General features: G+C 49.5%; 1 protein-coding gene across 1 annotated transcript in view; it reads left to right on the top strand.

The window, feature by feature from the left end:
- Positions 1-21,218, top strand: part of GRIK4 (glutamate ionotropic receptor kainate type subunit 4) — a 106,592-nt gene that overhangs the window by 21,639 nt on the left and 63,735 nt on the right. Inside the window, exon 2 of the mRNA XM_072354867.1 lies at positions 5,459-5,590. Within this exon, the coding sequence (XP_072210968.1) occupies positions 5,509-5,590 (82 nt within the window). The 5' untranslated portion in view covers positions 5,459-5,508. The remainder of the gene's footprint in view (positions 1-5,458; positions 5,591-21,218) is intronic.

The raw sequence follows: 21,218 nt of genomic DNA on the forward strand, positions 1-21,218 counted from the left end.
TTGTATTAGATGTTAGGCTCAGGGTGCAGGTTTAGTGTGATTTGAGGAAGGGAACGTGCTCCAAGTGCAGCTGGAAAAACGCTGTTTGAGTTTTCCAGCCTCTCGGTTGTTCCTGGCTGGAGCTAATGATGATGGATGAGTCCTGCAGAGCGCTCTTCATCATGAGACCTCAAAGGCCCTTCACTGGAGAGATCTGCAGCGTTATTCTCACCCAGTCCAGGTGGTGAAATGAATGTGTTAAGAGAGAAAACAGTTGATCCAAGCAGCAGTCCTGGGGATGAAACCCCTGGTGTGACGCTTTGCTTTGCTTGGAGCCATTGCCTTTCCCATCTCTGGGACTTTGTTGGGAGTTAGATTTCTAAGTCCAGCCCAGGTCAGAAGCTCACACCTCTCACCCATGTGTACTTGCTAGCCATTAGCTTCAGTGAGACCCCATAGAACGTTTCTAACCCCATGAGTGTGGTCACACCATGTGTAAGGGCTGAATCTATCAGCAAGGTACTTATCTGCTCCTCCAAGCAGCCTCTTGTCTTCCTTGGTCCAATTTGACCTTCAGTTGCTCTGGTTTGCATGACAGCATTGCTCTTTAGATAAAACATGAACCCTTCCCTTTTCTGCTGAGCAGCACCATGTGTGGGTATCTCCTCTTGTAGGGTCAGGGCAGTGCTGGCATTTGTGTTCCTTGTTGAACTTGGAGCTTTGCTCCCATTGCAGAGGTTCATTCCGTTCCCCAGGAACGTACCCACTGAAGTTAAAGGGAGCTGGAGATCACCCCATAGCGTGTTGGGCTGACAGCACCTTGAATGGCCCCGAATTCCAGCTGTGTGGAAATCAAATTAACATTTCCCAGCGTGCAGCAAAAAAAAGAAAGAGATGAAAAAAGACAAATTTCAAACAAAAAAGCCCCCCACAGAGTTCATCTAGCGGATGGGGTTACATTAAGCGAATGGAAATTAAAGGCTTTTCATAGAGATCTTCAGCATAATTTGATGGAAGACTTTAATTATTTCAACGCGTCGAAGAAAAGGAGCTGGGAAGGATTGGGGAGTGCTCATAAAAATCTCTCTTTACAAGTGCTTTGAGCCATTCTCAGGCTGAAAAGCTGCTGTCAGCTTAAGGAAGAGGGGTTGGGCATTGGTGGAAGGCTGCGGTGGGTTTGGATCTATGGGATTTCGCAGCCAGAAGGCTCATCTTCCCTTTGGCACCCTGGGAGCTTGGGAACTGCATGATGCTTTGTTGAAGCGATGTGGTTTTGGTCTGTGCTCATTGCCCATTGAACCTGAGGACAAAACCCACAGGTGCATGTTATCCCTCTGCTCATAACACAATGCAGATGCAAAGGGAGTTTTTGCATTTAGAACCACAGAACGGTGGAGTCATTCATGGTGGAGAACACCTCTAAGATCATCAAGTCCAACTGCCAACCCATCTGCCCTACAGATCCACGTGTGGCCCATAGATCCAAATGCTGCTACCTCAAAGGTAGAGCAGCCACACTTGGATCTGTGGGGTGTGAGCAGGGAGCCCGCATGTGGATCTGTGGGGCAGTTGCCCATGGGGAGCTTTATTCTCCTGCTGGGATGGCTGTTTTCTGGGTCATGGATGGCAGATCAATCTATTTATTTCCCTTTAGGTTTGGTGTCTGTAAGAGGAGCAGAACTGCTCTTTGGCCATAAAGCACTTTGCTTTATGGAGAGATGATTTTCTGAGCAGAATCCAGGTGGGGAGATCTCCTTCCATCTCAGGAACTGCCTGGGGACACCTCCTTCCATCCTAGGAGCCACATGGGGACAGCTCCTGCCATGGTCACAGACATGGGTTGATGGTTGGACTCACTGATCTTATTGGTCTTTCCAACCCCGCTGACTCTCTTACACCAGGAGCTTGGTGTGGGCAGCCCCACTGATGGCAGCTGCTGGCCTTACTGGGAGGAAATATGCAGTTTTTCCACCCACAGCCATCCCCTTCTCTTTTGTCATGATGGTTCCTGCATGATAACAGCCCAGGGCCCATTAGGAGTGCCTGGAGTGGGCAGAGCAGACATCACGGTGTGAGACTGCTGGGCTTTTAATTGCTATTGTTTGCTGATAGGAATAAATGGTTGGCATGGGGGAGGGACAAAATCCCACATATGATTTTATCGTTCTTATTTTATTCCCATTTGCTTTCTACCTCAGTGGGATGTGAGGTGATGCCAGCCCTGCCCAAGGCTGTATCCTTCTTGTGCTTGTAGGGCTGGAGGCGGTCACACTGCAAGACATCTGACTTAATTGCTTGGCTGGATGAGGAATTGGGATGGGGACGTATTGTTTTTACCCTGAAGCAATGAGGGCAGGAGTTGGTCAGGATGTGCTGGTGGAGGGGAGGAGGTGGGGAGCGCTGAGGTTTTGACTGCACCAGTACCTCGTGGTAATGATTTACCTGCGTTAATTACACATTTTGCAGCAGAAAACATATTGTTCGTGGCTTTGCATGGGTCGATCTTTCCGTTTAATTGAACTCTCATTTCAGCAGCCCTGGGGCTGATGTGTGCTTCCCTTCCCCCCACAGGTCACACAGCACGCTCTCTGGCCCACAGTCACCTGTTGCAATGCTTTTCAGCCTCTTTCCTTCCCTTCAGCTCCTCTAGCATTTGAGCCTCTCCACAGAAGAAAAGCTTTGCAAAAGGCAGCAGCTCTCTGAAAGAATGGGGGAGGCTGTGTGAAGCCATTTGTTGATATTTCCCAACAGTTATTTCAGCATTCCTCTCTGCTCTGCAGCTGTTCAATGCGTTGTCTCAGCTGCGAGGATGGGCTCCAGCTTTTCTCGAGCCTCATTTTCTCACCATCCATCGAGGGATGCACAGAGAGATCCGCCAATGCTGAAGCCACCTCCGAAGTAGCGTTTTGGTTGCAAGTCTGCTTCTGTCAAAGCAAAAGGGGGTTATGTGGGGACTGTGGGTTTGGAAAGTGAGGTGCTTGTTGGAGCAGATGTGGCACGAGCACTGAGCATTGCAGCTGTGTCTCCTGAGCACCCTTTAGCAGGGCAGCTCTGGAGGGAGGTAGCTGTGGTTGGGTATGGCTTCAACTATTGCTGCAGCAGCAGTCACAGGAGGGATTTATTCTGCGATTCAGTGTTTTATTCTCCCTTTTGGCTCTTTGCTGTGCCAAGAATCCTTGTGTGGAAAGCTCGAGGTGTCAGGAAGACGTGGCAATAGCAACGGAGAGGAGTATTGTCGCTCGGTTGTTAAAAATGTATAAGCAGCTTCAGGAACGCATTGCTGCTTCTGAGAGGGATATTGTCCTTAATTCTGCTTGGTATTTAAGAGACTTTTATCTCCTGAGAGAGCCCACAACTGTTTGTCGAGCCTTCATTTATTTTCTTCTGTATTTTCAAGGCTAAACGTGAAGAGAGAATTAAAGGGGGGAAAAAAAGACCTGGTGCTGTGCAAAGTATGGCTGGCATTGGGCAGCCCGTGGTCCAGAGCTGGGCTGTAAGGTCCGGTGCTGAACTGCAAAGCTGCATCCCCACAGCTCCCAACACTTTGTTGTTGTAATCCCTTCCATCCCTGAATCTAGAGAACAGGAGGAACCTGTGAGCAGTGAGGGAATGAAGAGAGCGCAGAGGGCTGCAGTGCTTTGAGAATGGAAGCCCTGATGCTATGCTAATGGAGAAGCTCCCTGCTCTCTTTCTCATCCTCGTGTTCCACTCTTTGTCCCTGCTGCTCAGTGGCTCAGGCACAATGCTGGTGTGTCCTGTGAGTACCTCCATCACCAGATGGTCCCTTGTAGGGCAGTGGGAGGCTATGTAGTGCTGCTGTTTGCTGAACACAAGGTGTGCTCCTATTGCCGACAGCTGTCCTTTGGGTTAGAGCTCACAAAACCACGTGCTGGGAAGTTGTTCTGAGCAGTGGGTAATGCTGAGGTGAAGGCAGCCTCCCTCTGTGCTCCACGTTCCAGGTAATTACAGCCCCGCCACTCACGGAACAGGGCACAGTGGGCGCCCCGTGTTTGTTATTTGCTTTTGCTATTAACTCCATGCTGGCAATGCAAAGGCAGCTGCGTGCCTGCAGACTGCGTGCTTCACCTCTTCACCACATCGAGCTGCAGACAGGAGCAGCTTTTTGTCCTGGGTCTGTGTGCTGGCTGTGCTGCATTGGGATCAGCGTGTGGGATGCACACTCTGCCTTTCCTTGCTGCATGACCTTTACATGAGTCTGCTGCCCCGAAGATGCAGGTATAACCCATGCCCATGCATTTTGAGGCAGCTCAGCACCTTGGGGCTTTGGGAGCTTTGTGCTCCATGAGACCCCAGAGCCGTATTTGCAGGTGGGTAAATGCAGCTCGCTCCTGCTGCTTTGCCAATAGCTCGGAAAGTTCTGCAGTAACTGCTTCGAAGTGCTCAAATGATATGTTGCTCCACAGTCTGATTCTGCTGCTGCCAACGCTTCCGAGCAACCAATTTACCACGCACTTCACCTTTTTGGGCTTTTCCCTGGTAAGCATTGCTCTGTGACTCCCACTGGAAAGAGAAAATTGCCATTGCCCTTTGCAGGGGTGGGGTAATGACTTCCAGGTGGGATTGAACAGCTCCTGCTGCTTTAACATGTGCTGAGCAGGGAAGCAGTGCATGCTTGGCATGCCCGGCTAACACCTGAGCGTGGGGATCTCTGGTTTTCTTATATGTGATAGCACAGGAGCTCACATTTCCTATAGTGATGTGGTGAGTGAGTGTGGGCTCAACCCCTGCCTTGCAGCATCCCTATGGGCCCACGTTTGGCAAATGGAAGAGCACTGGAATGCTTGCCAGAGAGCTGGAGGAGAGAGGAGGAGACAGGAAATGCTCAGAGTCAGCATTTAAGGACATTAATGCCTGCAGAGATAATTTCATCAACACGAGGGACGAGAATTTCATTCATAAAGCAAAATCTTGGTCTTGTTAACAACACGTTTAACTGCAGTGGGGACCTGTGTGGAACAGCTAACCTGCACTAGGGACGGCTCTGTGGGTTCTTCATGTGCCCCTCTTTGTTCCATCAGTGTTGGGGCGGAATGGCCCCTCTGGGTCTCCTCTTGTTGGGAAGGAAATGGGGCTGGAGGAGCTTCTGTCCTGGTCACCTCTTAACTCGTGTTGTGCTATGAGAGTGTTTGGTCCTATCCCAAATGCAGTAAGTTGCAAGTTGCTTTAAATTTAAAAGGAAATATATATATATATATATATATATATATGAGGAATGAAATAAGATGTGACTCAGTATTGATTTCCATTTGTTTTTGTGGAAATGCTACCAATGCCAAGATGAAATATTTGGACTTTTCCTTGTGTTTCTCTCCCATATTTTGCTAGAAGCCGATTGCCCAATTTGACTCCAATTCCCAACCAATTCGTGGTCTATCAATTGCTCCCAATGGGTCCTCAGTGTGGCTCCAGCACGCCATCATCACTCCATGGTGCTCACGGTGCTGTGCTCTCCCCACAGAGTGATGTCATGCCCAGACCACCGTTGGGCTCCATGAGGATTTATGGAAGATGCCCCGTGTATGGGCGCCTCTGGTGCTCCTTCTGCTGTGGCTGATGAGGACGGCTGCCAGCCCGCACGCCCTGCGCATCGGTGAGTGCCACTTCTTCCCATTGCTTGTGCTCTTGTCGTGTTGCAAATGAAATCTATTGGGGTTTTTGGGGTGTTTCTTTTGGTGAATGTACACGTTTGCATCGATTTTTATGGCGGTAATGTTTCCTGATGGGAACCTCTTTCTGTGTACAATGGGAAGTGAATGCTGCTCCTGGGGGAGGCGCTGAGAGATGGAGCTCCCCCAGCCCCATCTCACCCCCCCCTGAGCTCTGCAAAGAAAGAAGTGATTTTGGTTGCAAATGGATTTGTCCCCACGTTGGTGAGAGAGGAGCGTTTGAGCCCGAACTGAGCGTCCCACAAGAACATTAATAACTCAAAGCTGCTCCATTTGTAACCGAGTCCCAGGCATTGCTTCTCCTCTGGGCTTTATTAAAAAGTGCTCAGGAAGAGGCGCTGTCATCTCTGCTTCTGCTTGCATGGATTAGGGAAAAGAAATGCATCCAGAAACCTCGTAATGAAACTTGCTGTTGGGAAGGATCTGCCTCTCCTGGCTGTTCTCTGGAGCTATCTGCTGTTCTTTTAACTCTTTGTTGCAGATAAGCTAATCTCTTCCTGTCTGCATTTGCAGCTTTCACAGGTGATGCATGAAGTTAAATTACTTCTCCCCTTTTGCTAGCAGAGCTCGGAGTGGCTCAGAAACACAACCAGGCTGTTAGACAACCCCTGCCTCCGTGGTGCTTGGGGAGCACTGGGGTTGCATCTCACGTTGGTGGGAGTTCCTCCTCCTGGGCCTGGGGTGAGGATGGGCAGTGTGTTCTGAAGGAGTCAAAGGAGGAGGATTGGGTGGATGTTATATTGAAGGATGGGGATGGATGGGATGTTATGATTCGAAGGACGGGGATGGATGGGTTGTTATGAGGATATTGAAGGATGGGGATGGACAGGATGTTATGAGGATATTGAAGGATGAGGATGGCTGGGACGTTGGAGGTGAAATCTCCCTCATGGCACTGATGCTGCAGATTGGAATGGAGATCTTTTGCTTTCATGGGGTAAAAGCAGTCCTAGCAAGAGCTGCTCTGTCATTCCTTTCATTATTTTTTCATATATCTTTATATATACTTATATATGTATGAATAAAAAAGTCAATTACATGAATGAAAGATGCTTGGTTCCCTGCCCAAACAGCTGCCAGAATAAATTCCAGCCCTGAACCCAAGCCAGACCTGTGCAGAAAGCACTGTGCAGCAGGAGCCCTGTGATCAAGCATGCTTTGCAGGTCCCTGCATGGCCCTGCCCCGGGCTCTGCCTGCAGGCAGCCAAGGAAGGATGGATTTCCTATGCTCTGAGTGGGTCTGGCTTTTCTGGATGATATCCATAGAGCTGCAGACTGTGCTTGCTGGCTGCATTGTGCACAAAGGGGACAAAAGAGAATAACTAGAGTATGATCCATGCCTGAAATAGCAGCAGGTAGAAAAGTGGGTGCCCCCAGCCTGGATTCTGCTGGTTGCTGGGAAAGTCCAAAGGCAGGTTGAGGAGCAGCCTTCCCCAGAGCCCTGTGTTGGGTGCTCCCTATGGGGAGGAGATGTGCACAGGGCAGAACTGTACAATCATAGAATGGGAAGGGATCCATAAAGACTGCTGAGTCCAGCTCCTGGCTCTGCACAGGACCACCCCAAAAGCAGACCGTGGTCAACAGAAATAGAAGGCAGATCCCTTCCTGTGCGTCCAGCATCTTTGCCTGCTGCTCAGGAGCACTCAGCTCCACCAAGCAGAGAGGCAGATGCTTGTGGATCAGCACAGAGGTGGCACCGAGGCTGCAGGAGGGCAGGTGAGTTTTCCCAAAGATGCTGCTAATGAATTCCCTGTGCACCTCCAGACACTGTAAGGGTTTGGAGAAACTAAATGGGGCTTGATGTGAAAATGATGGCTGAATGTCAATTCTGCTGTGGAAACCAATTTGGGAGCTGGATAGGGCTAGAAGAATTAAGATAGTTAAATGGAAATAAGCCTACTTGGTAGAGATGAAATAAGGTTTAAATGAGTGAAATTATCTGTGGATTTACCCTTGTTGGAGTACTGCCTTATTTAATAAACTGAGTTTTTATCAGCTGGAGGAGAAACTCAGCCTATGTGCACAGGGTGAAGGGAAGGGACCATCTGTGCCGCCGTCCTCCAGAGTGCATCCAGGAGAGCAGAGGGGATGGTTTGCCCATGAGTGCTTTGTGAGGATGTTGTTTACTGCTTGGTACGTGCAGAGGTTTTTGTTCAAGCTTCTTGGGTACTTCTTTTCCTGATAGAACAGGAGGAAGGTTAATGCAGTATCTCCTCTGTGTACCGCGTGTCCCTGGATGGCTGTTCCAGCACAGGGCCATGCAGTGAATTGTGCTTCCTGGGATGGATGGAGGCAGATCTCCTCTTAAGCAATACGTAGGAGCACTGGGAAAGAACCTCTCTGTTGTCAGGAGGAGGGGAAGAGAGTGCTGCAAACCTTGAGGGCTGTGATTTCATTATGAAGGGAATCTAGTCATTATTAATGGGCCCTGATGATCTCCTTCTGCAAGAACAGGTCTAGTGCAAAAGAGCAGCCAGGTGCTCCCAGCTAACTGTAGCTGGCCTCAATGCAGATGTCACCTGTCACCTCACATGTGTTTCTGACCTGTCTCTCTTCAGCAATAGTCATAAAAGCATGACTGCTCCAGATGCTCCTCAATTGTCCATAGAGGGAAGGACCTGATGCAGCAGGGCAGGCAGAGAGGGTTGAAATGACAGGTACAGAGGGCTGACGGACAAGGGGAAACGTACTGGAACACCTGCTGTCTGCTAATGCTGGGAGCTTGTGCATCCTGTGCTGCTGCACTTGTGTTCAGGGAGGGAGCTAGAGCAGGGTTGGAGAGAGGGGGCTCTATTTGCACATGCGTTTGTCCTTGTTTTGGGGTTGCTGCAGCACATAGCAGATGCTGGGGCTGATTGGCATGTGCTGTGTCCTCTGGGATTATTCCTGCTTTCATATCATAGAGGTGCAGTCAGGATGAATGCCTGAGATCTCGCCCTAGGCTCATCCCACATGAGCTTAAGTCTTCTGTGATGTTCCTGCCAACCCCAAGGGATAACATAGACTGAAAAGTCGCAATGTAGTGTCGGTTTGGGTTTGTCTGAGGATCTCCTTCCCAGCCCCCATTTGTGGTTGTGCTTGGGTAAGAGGGGAAGAGCCAGCCCAGCTGTGCAGGTTCATTGCAGGAGCTGGTGCTGGGTTTGGGGGACCAACAAGCAGTGCCCCAAGCATTGCAGTTCCCAATGGAACTCCCCCAAAGTGCCACCAGTATTTGGGGTGATGCAATGGGATAGCTGCAAGCATTGTGTTTGTCCAGCTTGGTATGGCTGAGGAGCATCACCGGGGTGGGATGTAGGGCTGAGCAATTGGGTTTTGGAGCAGAAAGCTTGTTATCATAGTAATGGCTGTGGTTTGATGCCTGCTCTGCTCTCCCGCGTTTAAATCCCATGGAGCATCTCATTAGAAACAAATGATGCCTCAGGCAAGTGGAGCTGTAGAAAAGTAATCTTTATTAAGCACCCTCAGCGGTCAGAGTTGCTTGATGAGCTCCCGAGTTTTATTTGCAGGAGGTTTGGGTTGTCATTCAACAGGAAGGAGCTTTGAACTCCCTCCCTTCCCTGTCTCTAGGTTACTGTTTTCTATTTCTGTGCCGTTTCAGTCCCAACATCCCTGCAGATACTGCTGGAGGAGTTGTTGATAGTGGGAGCAAAATGAATGGAAGGGACCAGCTGTGAGTAATCAGAGACGTGTGGAAGGGGATAAGCCCAGAGAACACGAGGGGGAAGAAGGTGTCTGTGCTGGGTGGGTTGGCTCTGGGCTGACATTGAGGCAGCCCCAGCCTTGCTGTGCACTTGGGTGATATCGGGGCATCTCAGGGTAGAAAAGGAGGGAGGAAGATTCATCTGTGGCCGCTGTGCTTGGCTTTATGAAAAGGAAATGAAATGAAAGCAGGAGACCCAAAGTTCATCTCGTCCGCCTTGTCAGGCATGCAGAGCTGACACAGCAACGGGCTCATTACAGGCTCCTGTGTAAATACAGGCTCTTTGCTATCTTTTTTTTTCCTCCTATAACATGTCTCATTTACTTGATGGTCTGTAATAGCTGTGGAGGAGCAGGAAGTGCTGAGCAGGTAGCAGCCCCTTGGCCACCTCAGCATCATGCTCTGCAGGCTGATGGAATGGGGAGTTCTCCGCAGCCCTACTGCAATCCCTTCTCCACCCCATGGCCCCAAACCTTTGGGTTTGAGTGAAAAGGTGGAGCAGGGATGTTTTCTAACATGAGAAGGTAAAACTGAATAGCAAACAGAAAAGGAAGCAAAACAAAACTCAAGAAGGATTGCCAGAATGAGCATCTGAGTGACTAACACCTTTTGGAAGAGCAGCCATTTGCTGAACATGGCTCTGTTTTTAAATGTCCTGTCTCGACTCTTTGCTCTCCCCCCATCCCCTCATCTGGAAACAATCCAGTGTTATTCACGCTCGAAAAGGCAGAACTGGCTCTTTGTGTCCAGGCTGCAGCCGGCACCTGCAGGGATGGTGCAACAGGTTGCTGTCTGCCTGCTTGCTTTCATTATTATTATTACTTTGCAGCTGTAAGGGAGAGTAAAGCACTCTGCATACAGCAGTGCAGGCAGTGATGGGGCTGTGCATCTGTATCTGCTCTGCTCGCTCAGCTCAGTGCAGACTTTGAGATGCATCAATGCAGAATTGGGTGCAGTGAAGTGCAGGCATTACTTTTTCTTGCACCTCTCATTTATTTCTTTCCTTCTTTTCCCTTTCTGATTCTAATCTCCAGCCATGGGATCTGGGCCCTTTGGATTGGCTTTAACATACGGCCACGTTCAGAAGAAATACAGGACTCGGGTCTTTCCCTGTACAGAACATCATTCCCTGGGTGATAAACCTGAAGGCATTCAGTTAAAAGCTGAGGGCTTTGGAAGTGTGAAGGAGAAAAAAACAACAACTTTGCTTTTTATGTGTTTTTCTAGCTGGGAAATGGAGGTGTGAGCACTGAGACCAGGTGGTTCTTTGCTGTGCAGAAGAGATTGTATTAGAGAGCAGTGGGGGTTGGCTGCTGTGAGAGGGCATAGGGTTGAGCTCCTTGCTACCTTCGTGCCTTATCCCTATAAGCCTGGGCATGACACATGCCTGGTTTGGATTTCAGCCTCAGCCAGCTAATGTGTTCTCTGAGCTACAGTGGAAATAGCAAGTAATTATTTACTTACTTGGTGCAATTCGGCTGCGCAAGAGCTTCATTAGAACAGCCAGCCTAGGTGATTAGTGAAGGGGGATTATTCTATTTTCCCTGTCGCTTGGTCTTTTAATTTGGTGATCCTGGGTTCTGCCCTTTGTAAGAGCCCTGAATGGCGCTGTGAGAGCAGAAGTTGCTGAACTACATTTCCCCATATCAATCCTCAGCATCCCTCTGATCCCACTTTGTGCTATGAAAGCAGGAGAAGGGCAGCACCTCTCTTACAGGCCAGCATGATTCCATTCTTGTGGCTTTGGCAATAATCCCCTTCACCATGGTGCCCCTCTCTGAGGAGCTCTTCCCTTTGGGGTCTCGCAGGTCCCAGATCACATTTTCTCTGTATTAAATTAAGCCCTCCTAAGGGCTGGAGGTCTGCGTGTCCTGTGTATAGCTTTGGCGTGGTTGTAGCTCTGCTGCCTGCTTTGCTGCATGATTGACCCTCTAAGACTCGGGGTAGGGATGCTGGAGATGAGTTTTCAAGCTCTGAGTTGCATCCTCACAGCAGAGAGCACCAACTGGAGCTGCCCAGCAGCCCTGGGCACCATCACAGCTTGGCAGTGCTCCCTGAGGCCCTGTGCATGGTCAGAAGCTTTGAGGGTGCCATAGGCAGCTGACGGTGTGCAGTGGAAGCAGTGCTGCCCTGAGGCTCCCGTTGCTTCCCCTCCTGCTGCCAGGTGCTCGGCGGCCAATAAATATTTTGCTCACAACTCACTGGAGGTGGCACCTAACCAGCTGTGCTCCCACTTGCTATGGCAGGAGATTTATTCAGTTGTCCATTTATAGCTTATTATTTTCTTCTTTCTTCCCCCCCCCCCCCCCCCCCCAAACTTAATAGCAGTTTACTACCCACCAGGGTATACATTTTCTTCTGATTAAGTGCCATTTAGCCACTGGCTGCTTGCTCATTTTGCTTTTATAGACACATTTACAGCGGCACAGACAGAGGCACCAGCGCTAGGAGCAAGGGTAAGGAGAACGGAGAGCTGCAGTGCCTTGATTAGATTGGATTCTAATAAAGTTTGCAGCTGAGCTGCATCACAGCCATGTCTTGAGGCGATGATGCTCCGACCTGGTGGGATGGCAGCAGGACTTGGTTGCATTCAGCCCACAAAGCCCTGACCATCAGGGATGGATGGTTTCTGCATCGCTCCAAGCGGGTCTCTGCAGAGCGAAAAGCGATTTCCCAGCTTTCAGCAGCTGCTAATTAGTTGCAGATGATGAGATAATTTATAAAAATTAGGAACGATTTTCTTCATTGCGCTAATATCGCTTGGCAATAAAACGGCTCTTCTAAAAGGGCGCCTTTTCTTTAATGTGGGGATCAGGGCTAGAAAGAAATACGTGCATACACGGGGAGCGAGGCGGCGCACACCAAGGTGTTATCTGAGTTCATTTCAACCATAAGAGTGGATTGAAATGGGAATGCAAACACGTGCGCTGTTGGGAAGGGCTGCTTGGTTGTGTCAGCTTGGTGCAGGGCAGTGCTGTGCTTGGTGCTGTGTTGGTGCAAGTGAGGTCACTCCTGTCCCCACTCCCCAGCAGTGCAGTGACTCGGTGCCAGCATCATGTGGATGCAGGAAGGGATGAGAGTTGAAGTGTGCCTGGGGGGAACGGGGTGTGGAATAATCCCCTGTTATTAAGGGAAGAGGTGGGAGTGGAGCAGCAGTCTGAGCTGCTGGTCTGTGGGTTTGCTCCGTGTACTGTGCTGGTGGTTGATAGGAGCCATGTGGCTGATGGGCTTTGGGCATCGGGTGCCCTTTGGTTGGTCCCAGAGGGACAATTGCCATTCCTGGCTGCTCTGCTGGGGTCAATGCTGTTATGCTTGGAGGAAGGCCATGTTTGTTGGGCTGAGAAATGAATTTGCTGCGAACTCTGAAGGTTTCCAAACTCCATCAGGTTTCTAATGATGTTGTCACGATGTTAATCCACCAGGTGAGTGGCAGCATTTCGATAGCGGCAAACAAACGATGTTTCCACACAGATAACCCAACAGAGAGTTGAACATGAGAGCATAAAGCAATCTGTCTGCTCGGGATGGGGTTGCAGCTTTCAGGCAGGGCTGGGCTCAGCAGTGGGGTGAAAGCAATGTGTCCTAAACCAGCCCAGAGCCAACCCCAGGTCATGGTGAGCATGTCCTTGTAGGATGGTGGATTCCCCATCCCTGCAGGCATTTATAAGCCATGTGGATGGGATGCTGAGGGATGTGGTTCAGTGGTGGACTTGGAGTATCATGTAATGGTTGGATGTGGAATGTTGCATCATGGTTTGGACTTGATGATCCTAAGAGTCTCTTCCAGAGTATGTGATTCTATGATGGTTTCATTCACCAGGGGGTTGACATGTTGAGCTCAAGGGATGTTCTGTGTGCAAAAAGTTTTCGTGTTTTAAGGCTTTGGTCAAGCACAGAGAAGAGAAAAGCACTTAAGGAGTTATTAAGTATCTAACCAACACCAGTTTCTGAAGTTCCCTAACCTGAGAGTTTCTGAAGGCTGGGAAGCTATTAGCAGGAGTTATTGGATGGACTTTGGGTTTGACGGTAACATTTGTTCTCACGGTCTGGATGTGATGCAGAGGCGCAGAGAAAATGAAAGGAGTTGCCTGTGGCAAGCTCTCAAATTAACACCTGCATCTCCCAAGTCTGGTGTGCTGGGAAGGGCTGTGCTGGAGGAGAGGGATGGGCAGGAGTCATTGGATGCAATGAATGCATGGCTGCACTCCCAGGAAATCATTCCCAGGTGTTGTGGAAGCAGAATTGCTTTAAACTGAAGTTCAAGTGGGTTTTTTGGGTTGGTATTTTGTGTGTGTGTGTTTGTATATGTGAAAAACCATCCTTCTCCTGTCTCTGCAGTTCCACGTTCGTTTCTTGCTTTTAATGCCATCCTTAAATATCTCCTTCATCTCTAAGTGATTTTCCTTTGCACTTTACAGCGGAGCTATCTTGCTCTCCCCATCTCCCCCTGCGTCGCATTTAGTTGCTGCTTTTCTAGGAATGCTGCTATGCTCCTTCAGCTTCTATGTAGATGTTGATACATCATTCTTTCCAGCATTTTATTCGCCTCCCTTGGATCTGTACTAATTTAAACACCTGGTTTATAGCTGTGGGTGCCTGGCTTTATCTTCCTGTGTATACACGGAGAGCTGTGAGCACAACCTGAGCGAGACTCCATTAGGAGGAGTTATGTCCTGGCCCAATCTTTCCCGTGATAAGCCTTTGAATCATTCCTTATTGCATGTCCTTTTGCAATTCAGTCTCTCTTCAGCCTTGTTTTTCAAACCAGGAGCTTTCTGGTGGTGCTGCCTTGGAATGTTGGCTGGGATGCCAAGGGCACAAGGGCTTCATCAGCTCTTGCCCTGAGTACGATGCAGCTCTGCCATGTGTTTGCAGCTGGCTTGTGCAATGGATGGAGTCATCCTCTTTGTGTATATTGAGCTCAGGAGCATCCTATGGCCTGCCTGCTGGCTGATGCTTGTCTTTCTCAGTACAGATTCGTCATCCCTTTGCTGCCACTATGCTTTTCATAAGGGAGAAGAGTCCATCGTTGTAACTCAGGGCTGTGCAGTGGCAAGGGTCAGCTTTTGTGGCACAGTGTGAGCTCTGGAGGGTTTTGTGCTTTGCAGAAGAATGGCAGGATGAATTCAGAGCAGAAGAGCCTCACTGAAATGGGGTGGATCGGAACAAGTGCTGTGTGTGTTCAAAGGGGGAATAAAGTGGTAGAGAGGAGGCAGCCAGCTCTGGGTAGGTCCATCTCCCATAGGAATGATGGGAGCTGCTCATGCTGAGCTGTGGGGCTGGAGAAAGCAGGAATGGGAATGATGAAGCAGAGCGATGAGGAGGGACCCGGCCTGTCTCTCATTAGCAAATGCTGTTTGCTTTTCAGAAGGAAACAATGCAACATGTTGGTCCCCTTGCCCTCCGGGTCAATAAAATGAGCACTTACTAATGCATGAATCAGGGACTTCACAACTTTATTACACGTGTAAAATCAATTGCCATTATCTAGCTCCCTTTCTATTGATCCGTGCTGCAGTGTGTCAACATGTGCTGGGAGCAGACCGTGCTCTGCCTCGTGTATCCATGCGTGGTTGGGCTGAGGCCCATTGGAAGATGCATGGGGTGTGTTGGTCTCTTCTAATGGGTCGGACCATCCCTGGGCCATCCGCAGAGCTGCCTGCATGTATTTCCCATGGCAGCTCACCCTGAGCAGCAATAGAGCCTTGTGCTGAGCACGGTGGTCAGTTTGCAATGCAAAAGGCCGCGCAGCCTTGTAAGAAGGGTTACTGAGAGGAATTTGTAGCTTCCAGACTGCTGCTGGGAGCCTCGGATGGAAATGGCAACCTCGCTAATAAGGCCTAATTGGCTATTAAAGGAGGAAGCAGCCCCAGAGATGCAAAGGGCCAATTAACCCTGGGAGCTGGGAGCATGGCACTATCGCTGTGCAGCGGTGTGTGCAGGAGCTCTGAGAAGTGGGTACAGAAAAGGAGCAGCAGAGGTCCTTACCCAAATCCTTTTGAAGCAGCTCGGAATGTTTCAGGCACACAGCAGGGGAAGTGCTGCTTTTGTGGCTGGGTGAGTGCTGAGCATCCTACAGAAGTGAAGCATCTCGAGGGGGCCTTTAATTGGGGTCTGCCCAGCTTCGAGGAGCTGAGAGCTGCACCAAGTGGGATGGACCCACCGGGATGGGGAGCCTTGTTCCTGTGTGTGGGTGCTGGGAGTCAGACAGCCCTGGGAGGGCTGAGATGGCTTTGGGAGCACACCAGCCTTAGGCTGCTAGAGGCAATGGGGGCCAGGGAGCTCCATCAGTTGTGCCTCCAAACCCTTTCTGAGATCAGGGCCACTGGGACCGCTGTTTTGACACAGGCTTGTCAATGATTTGACTAAACAAATTGCCTCTAATGGTTTTGTCCTCTAATTGATACCAGTCTGTCTTATTAAAGGCAAACAGAGGTACTTAGCATTGCAAAGGAAGCTCCCTTTTTTCATTATCTGTTTTTCTGTGAGGAGAGTGCAGTCAAAGGGTTGGGTGCACGGGGAACTGGGAACTGACATGGGCACGTATTGAAGCCCGTTGCCTTCCAAACCTTTGTTGCCTTGGGCTGGCAGTGTGTGCTGCTGCTGTGCTGGTCTTCTTTCTCTCCCCTCTGTTGATTTTATGATTTCCAATTCCTGTGTTTATGCTGCTCTGAACTTCGATCGTTATGTATAGCTGTGAATCCTATCCCAGCCAAAGATGGGTTGGATAGCAGGGCTCAGCTTGCTGGCCTGGGGGAGTAGCAAGATAATGTTCTTTGTTTCTTGCTTGGCCTATCACACTGCAGAAAGAAGACAACCATTCCTGTAGGGTTGGCCTCATAACACACCCATGGTGTGGCCCATTCCAGTGGAAGAAATAACGCTGGTGTACCACTAATAGCTTCTCACTGTAGACCTCCACAAAAAGCACTGCTGAGCAGAAAGAAAGAGTTGTCCCCATTTCCTGATGGCCTCTGAGGACGTTTCTCTTGTCATGTCATGTTCAGGGAGCAGATGGAGCGAAGATCCAGTGCTGACCTAAGCAGAATAGACAAAACTGATTTGCTGCTTCGAACCTCTCTCTCTCTATCTTAAATTCTGTGCGGGTCAGGAGACTTCTGCTGATGGGGTGTGCAGTGGTTTGGAAGAGAAGCAGCTTGAGCTGAGGGCGCAGACTTGCATCTTTGCCCAATCCGTAACTTGACCCACGTTTATAGTGCTGCTTTAAGAGCACCCAGGATTACTCCCCAGGTCGCAAGCTCGGCAGCCGTTTGGGTAGTCGCTGCATGCTCTGCAAGCAGAACAGTGAGCGGATCCCATTTACGACAGTCAAGGATCTCGTGGGGGGATGAAAGTTCCCCGTCCCGTTCAAGATAAGTAAGTACTGCAGCAATCTCCTTCACAGAAGGAGCAGTCTCGCCACAGTATTCTTTACAAAAAGAAAACAATACCTCACTGATAAGTTCCATAGTCGGCGTCCCGTCGTCCCCCTGGAACTCCTGCTGCAAATATAGCGCCCCCGATCGCAACCCACGGGTAAAAAGAAAAGAAAAAAAAACGAAAACACCCCTAATAAGAAAAAATCCCCCAAAAGAAAACAAAAAGGCACACCGGAGTTTATGGCCTCACACGGGGCACCATATGTTGCCGCGTTCAATTATAGTTTAAACCCCCCCTTGCCCAGGTACTAGCGAAACCCTCGCTAGGGCCAAAAAGACCACCGTGACTCATCAAGAAAGGTGGCAAAATGGCGTTTATTAGGAGTAATCAGCACCTTATATACCTTACTACTTCGTCTACGTCCCCTAGGGTGCACGTTTGAAATGCGCGCCAAGGTACATCACAAGGTGAGGGACGGAAAAGGGGGGGGCCCTGTCGCGTCACATCCCGAAATCTTCGCTCACCGCCTACCACCTCTCCCCCCCTCCAAATACTGCAAGGTTCAGCCTCGTTAGCATCTACAACACCCTGAGCACCGCAGCTCCATTATAAGTGCTCTTGCATTGATGTGTGCACCTGCTGGGAGCTGTGTTTGGGTTCTGTGCTGGACTTTGGACCTACAGGGGCAGCTCAGTGTGTAGGATGCTGTGCTCCAAGCCCACCTTGGCCCCTGGGGTCTGGCCAGGCCTCCATCACCTTTGGGTTTTGGGATGCGGGGGCTGCCTGCTTTCCATCTGCACTCAGGTATGAAAGAGACCAAAGCTGCTTTTAGCCAAATAGCCCCAAGTGCTCTGCTGAAAATGTTTCTGTTATCTTTTATCTGCCTCAAAGGAGCACTTAAAAAATTATCGTGCCCGTAGCGGGTAACCTGATGAACCTAATTTGGTGGTATGAAAACACAGGCTCGTCGAGCTTTCTGTTCTGTGTTCTGGCTGATTAGGAGCACTTTCCCTGCTGGCTTTTGCCCACTGTGCAGCGTTGCATCTGCTCAGACACCCTGTGGTGAGCAGGAGGTGTCTGTGTGTGTGTGTTTTGGCTAAATATGCTCATGGAGGTGGGAGCTGACGTTACTGATAGCCAACCCAGCTGAGAGTAGGACGTGGCATCTCCAGCTGTAAAGGGAACACTTACCTGGTTGGTTCCCTGCCCACAGGCAGGAAGGAGCCTTCACAGCCCCACTGTGAGTCAGTATCCAGTTCTTTCTCTGGGAGACGCTCATTGCTTTTCTAGGGACCTGAAGGCTGGCTTGGTTGTAAGGTTGTTACAAAGGGAGCTCCCATTCAACTGGTGTGCTACTGGAAATGAGCATCTGGAGATGAAAACTGACTGCAAAACAGAATCCCTGCTGCTGCAGTAGCTTCTGCCCCAGGTGCACACAACCCTTAAAGAAAATGAGATGTTTGGAAGCCTCCAACCCAACTGAGGGCTCTATTGTCCATGGGGTGCTCTGTTCAGAAGGGTGCTGTGGCTGGCTGTTCCAGTGCAGTAACGCATGGAAGGCTGGGCTGTGGGTGGTTTGTTCAGGCACTTAAGCAACCAATAAAGGGGAATTGGTAGAGCCGTCTAATGTCATTACAGCAAGATGGGAACAAATGGGGTTTCATTAGATCTTGTTTTGAAGTGGGAGGCTGTCATTTTCTGATGGAAAGCCTAGATGACAGGGAGCACTGGTATTTGAAGTGCCTTTTTTAAGAATGACCCGCTCTGCCTTGTTGACATCAAACGTGTGTATTGAGGAAAGAGAGCACCAGTTTGTTCTTTCTGGTGCAGCGGAAAATGGAATGCTCCATTTTTAGCCTTAGGTTTCCTTATCAAAGCATTCTCCGAGGGAGGGGAGAAAACCTGGGATAAAAAGGCATCTGTGGGTAAGCCCAGTCTTTGGCCAGCCTGGACCAGTGGGTCTGAGCTGTACGGGTGGCTTCCTGTAGTGCAGTGATCTCCTTATCATCAGGAGGAGATGAAATCTGGGAGGCTATGGGTAGGGAAGCACCAAGGAGGGTGGGACAGCAAAGGGATGGCCCGCATTGTGGTACAGCAAAGATGGTATGCCATCAAATGACTAATGCTTATGGAAAATGTAGCGGATGAGTAATGTTGCAGGCAGGGTAATTGTTTGGAGGACCGGCATTGGGAGTAGGAGAAGATTTAGAGTGAGCTTTCAGTAAATACAGGAGAAATTGTTCCTGAAGTTCAGGGCCAAGATTTGGCAGCTGAGATTGGAAAAAGGCAGCGCTTGCTTTATGTGTTTTAAGGAAATGAAATAATTCTTCAGGCTGTCTTTCACTTAATTGAATGCAGCGTGAAGGGCTGGGTCGAAAATCTGTGTTCTGTAGACAAGCAGAACAAGCACCCACCTCACCAAGGCTGCTTGTAGCAACTGACCCTGGTTGTTAACCTATAGAGCTCTGTAGGGCTGAGAGGGACCTTCTGCATCCCTGCGGGTGTGATCCCATGTAAATAGGATTTGTTTCCCTTTTTGTGCTGTTACAGCCATTAAATAATGCAGTCCTCGGGCAATCCCCAGTGTAAATGTGAGGGTTTCTGGAGTTAATCATGCACAGCAATGCTCGCCTGTCTGATCTGTGGGTGCTTTCCTGAGAGCTGGGTTACGCCATCTCCTGCACCCAGGTGGGGTAGGGGAGGTGGGAGTCCCTTGGTGATGGGCTGGCTGTGTTGTAGTCCCTAATTAGGATGTGGGGCTGCCCACAGCTATACGAGCCCTTGTTGGCTCCAGCACTGAGAAGCCATGGGATGCTCTACCCACATTTGGGAGCCAGGAATGCTGAGCCCCGGGTGCTGCCATGCTGATTAATGCTACAGCAGGGCTCGCTGTGCTGGAAAGGAACCTTTACTCCAGGGACATTAAATATTAATAGCATCAATAGAGACACAGATAAACAAGAGCAAGTTATAAACTGTTCATTTTGAGGGCAGTGGTGTTAACACTGGCAGAGCTGTGTTACAGGCAGCTGGGGAACACAGGCCAAAGGCTGGTGCTACATATCAATCCCTGGATGCCCACCTTTCCTTGGAGCTCTCGACTGTGTCGTGCAGCAAAGCCTTCCTACCACACCAGGTCCCAGTGCAGAGGGACAGCAAAGGAATGAGCTCTTTAACCCAACAGCAGCGCTGCTGCCTGGGCTGAGCTCCCCTGGCTGCCAACATCAGTGCCATCAGTGTGCTTTCTCTTTCTGTACCACTGCATCTGCTCCATTCAGGAGTTAGCTCTGCAGAAATGAGGCACTTTCAGCCCCTCAGCTCATCTGGTTGTGGACAGATCAAGCAGGGTTTAAATCTTTGCACTCAGTGGTGGATGCTCCCAATGCTTGCTGTGCAGTGCGATAGCCATCACCAACCTTTGGGAGCTGGGAATGGGTGGAAGATGCTGGATGTTTTCAGTGCAGACCGAAAACCAAGAACCAGCATTGTGTTTGCTGACGAGGTTAACTGGTTTTCAGGTAAGGTGGGTTTGGAGACTCTTAGTAGTGCCAAGTATGATTGACTGAATTAAGGCTGCCATCACATAGAACTTGTTGTGTTTATACTGTCGTTTGCAATGGATTCTTCCCATGGGGTGGGGTAGGATTCAATGGGAAGTGAACAATGAAATGGACTCTGCAGACTTACCAGTGGGGTTTAAAATCCCCTCTTAATAACGTATGCAGCAGCTGGGAAAATCAGAATGGAAATCCAAAGTTCTTAATATTAAAAAAAAAAAAGGAAGCAATAATCAGGCAAATAAATCTTTGTTTAAAAACTTGCTCCACCTGTGAGTGAATGATATTCACTTTCTTTCTTTTAACGCCCGTGGGACAGACGCATCATTTAATCTTTAGATTCTTGCATGGCCGGACTCAATACAATGCACTGATGTTTGTACAGCTCCTTTCAAACATTCTGTGATGGTGAAGCAGAGTAGTAGTAGTCTATACAGTAACAATAAGCACGTTGCTATGAAGCTGTGCTTAGAAGTAACCTGCACAACTTGGTTGTAATAGATCATCTGTCTTCAAAGCCCGTATCTGCCTGTTGGTGAGCTCGGTGTCTACATGGAATGTGAAGGGTACGTTCTGGCCCTTTTTTGCACGTGTTTAATAATCTGTATTGATGAGTCTCACCCCAGGTGTGCAGCTTTGTTAGAAAAGCATCGGTAATTGGCTGAGGAAAGCAGTGCTTCATCTTCTGTCAGAGGGAGCTGGTACGAAATAGAGCCGGTCCTTGGGCTTGGTCCTTGCTGAGCACAGCTTTGGCCATTGGAATGAGTTGTCAGAAGTTGCCTTTTGATGTTCTCAGGTTGAGATTTGGTTCCTTTCTGGAAGGTCTCAGTGGGGTGTTCGACGATGGGCTCCCTGCAAGTGCAGTGGGTCGGGCTGAACGGGGCTCTGAGCAGCTGATGGAGCTGTGGGTGTTCC

The sequence above is a fragment of the Excalfactoria chinensis genome, chromosome 21 (genome assembly GCF_039878825.1).
Source record: "Excalfactoria chinensis isolate bCotChi1 chromosome 21, bCotChi1.hap2, whole genome shotgun sequence".
In the NCBI taxonomy this organism is placed as follows: domain Eukaryota; kingdom Metazoa; phylum Chordata; class Aves; order Galliformes; family Phasianidae; genus Excalfactoria; species Excalfactoria chinensis.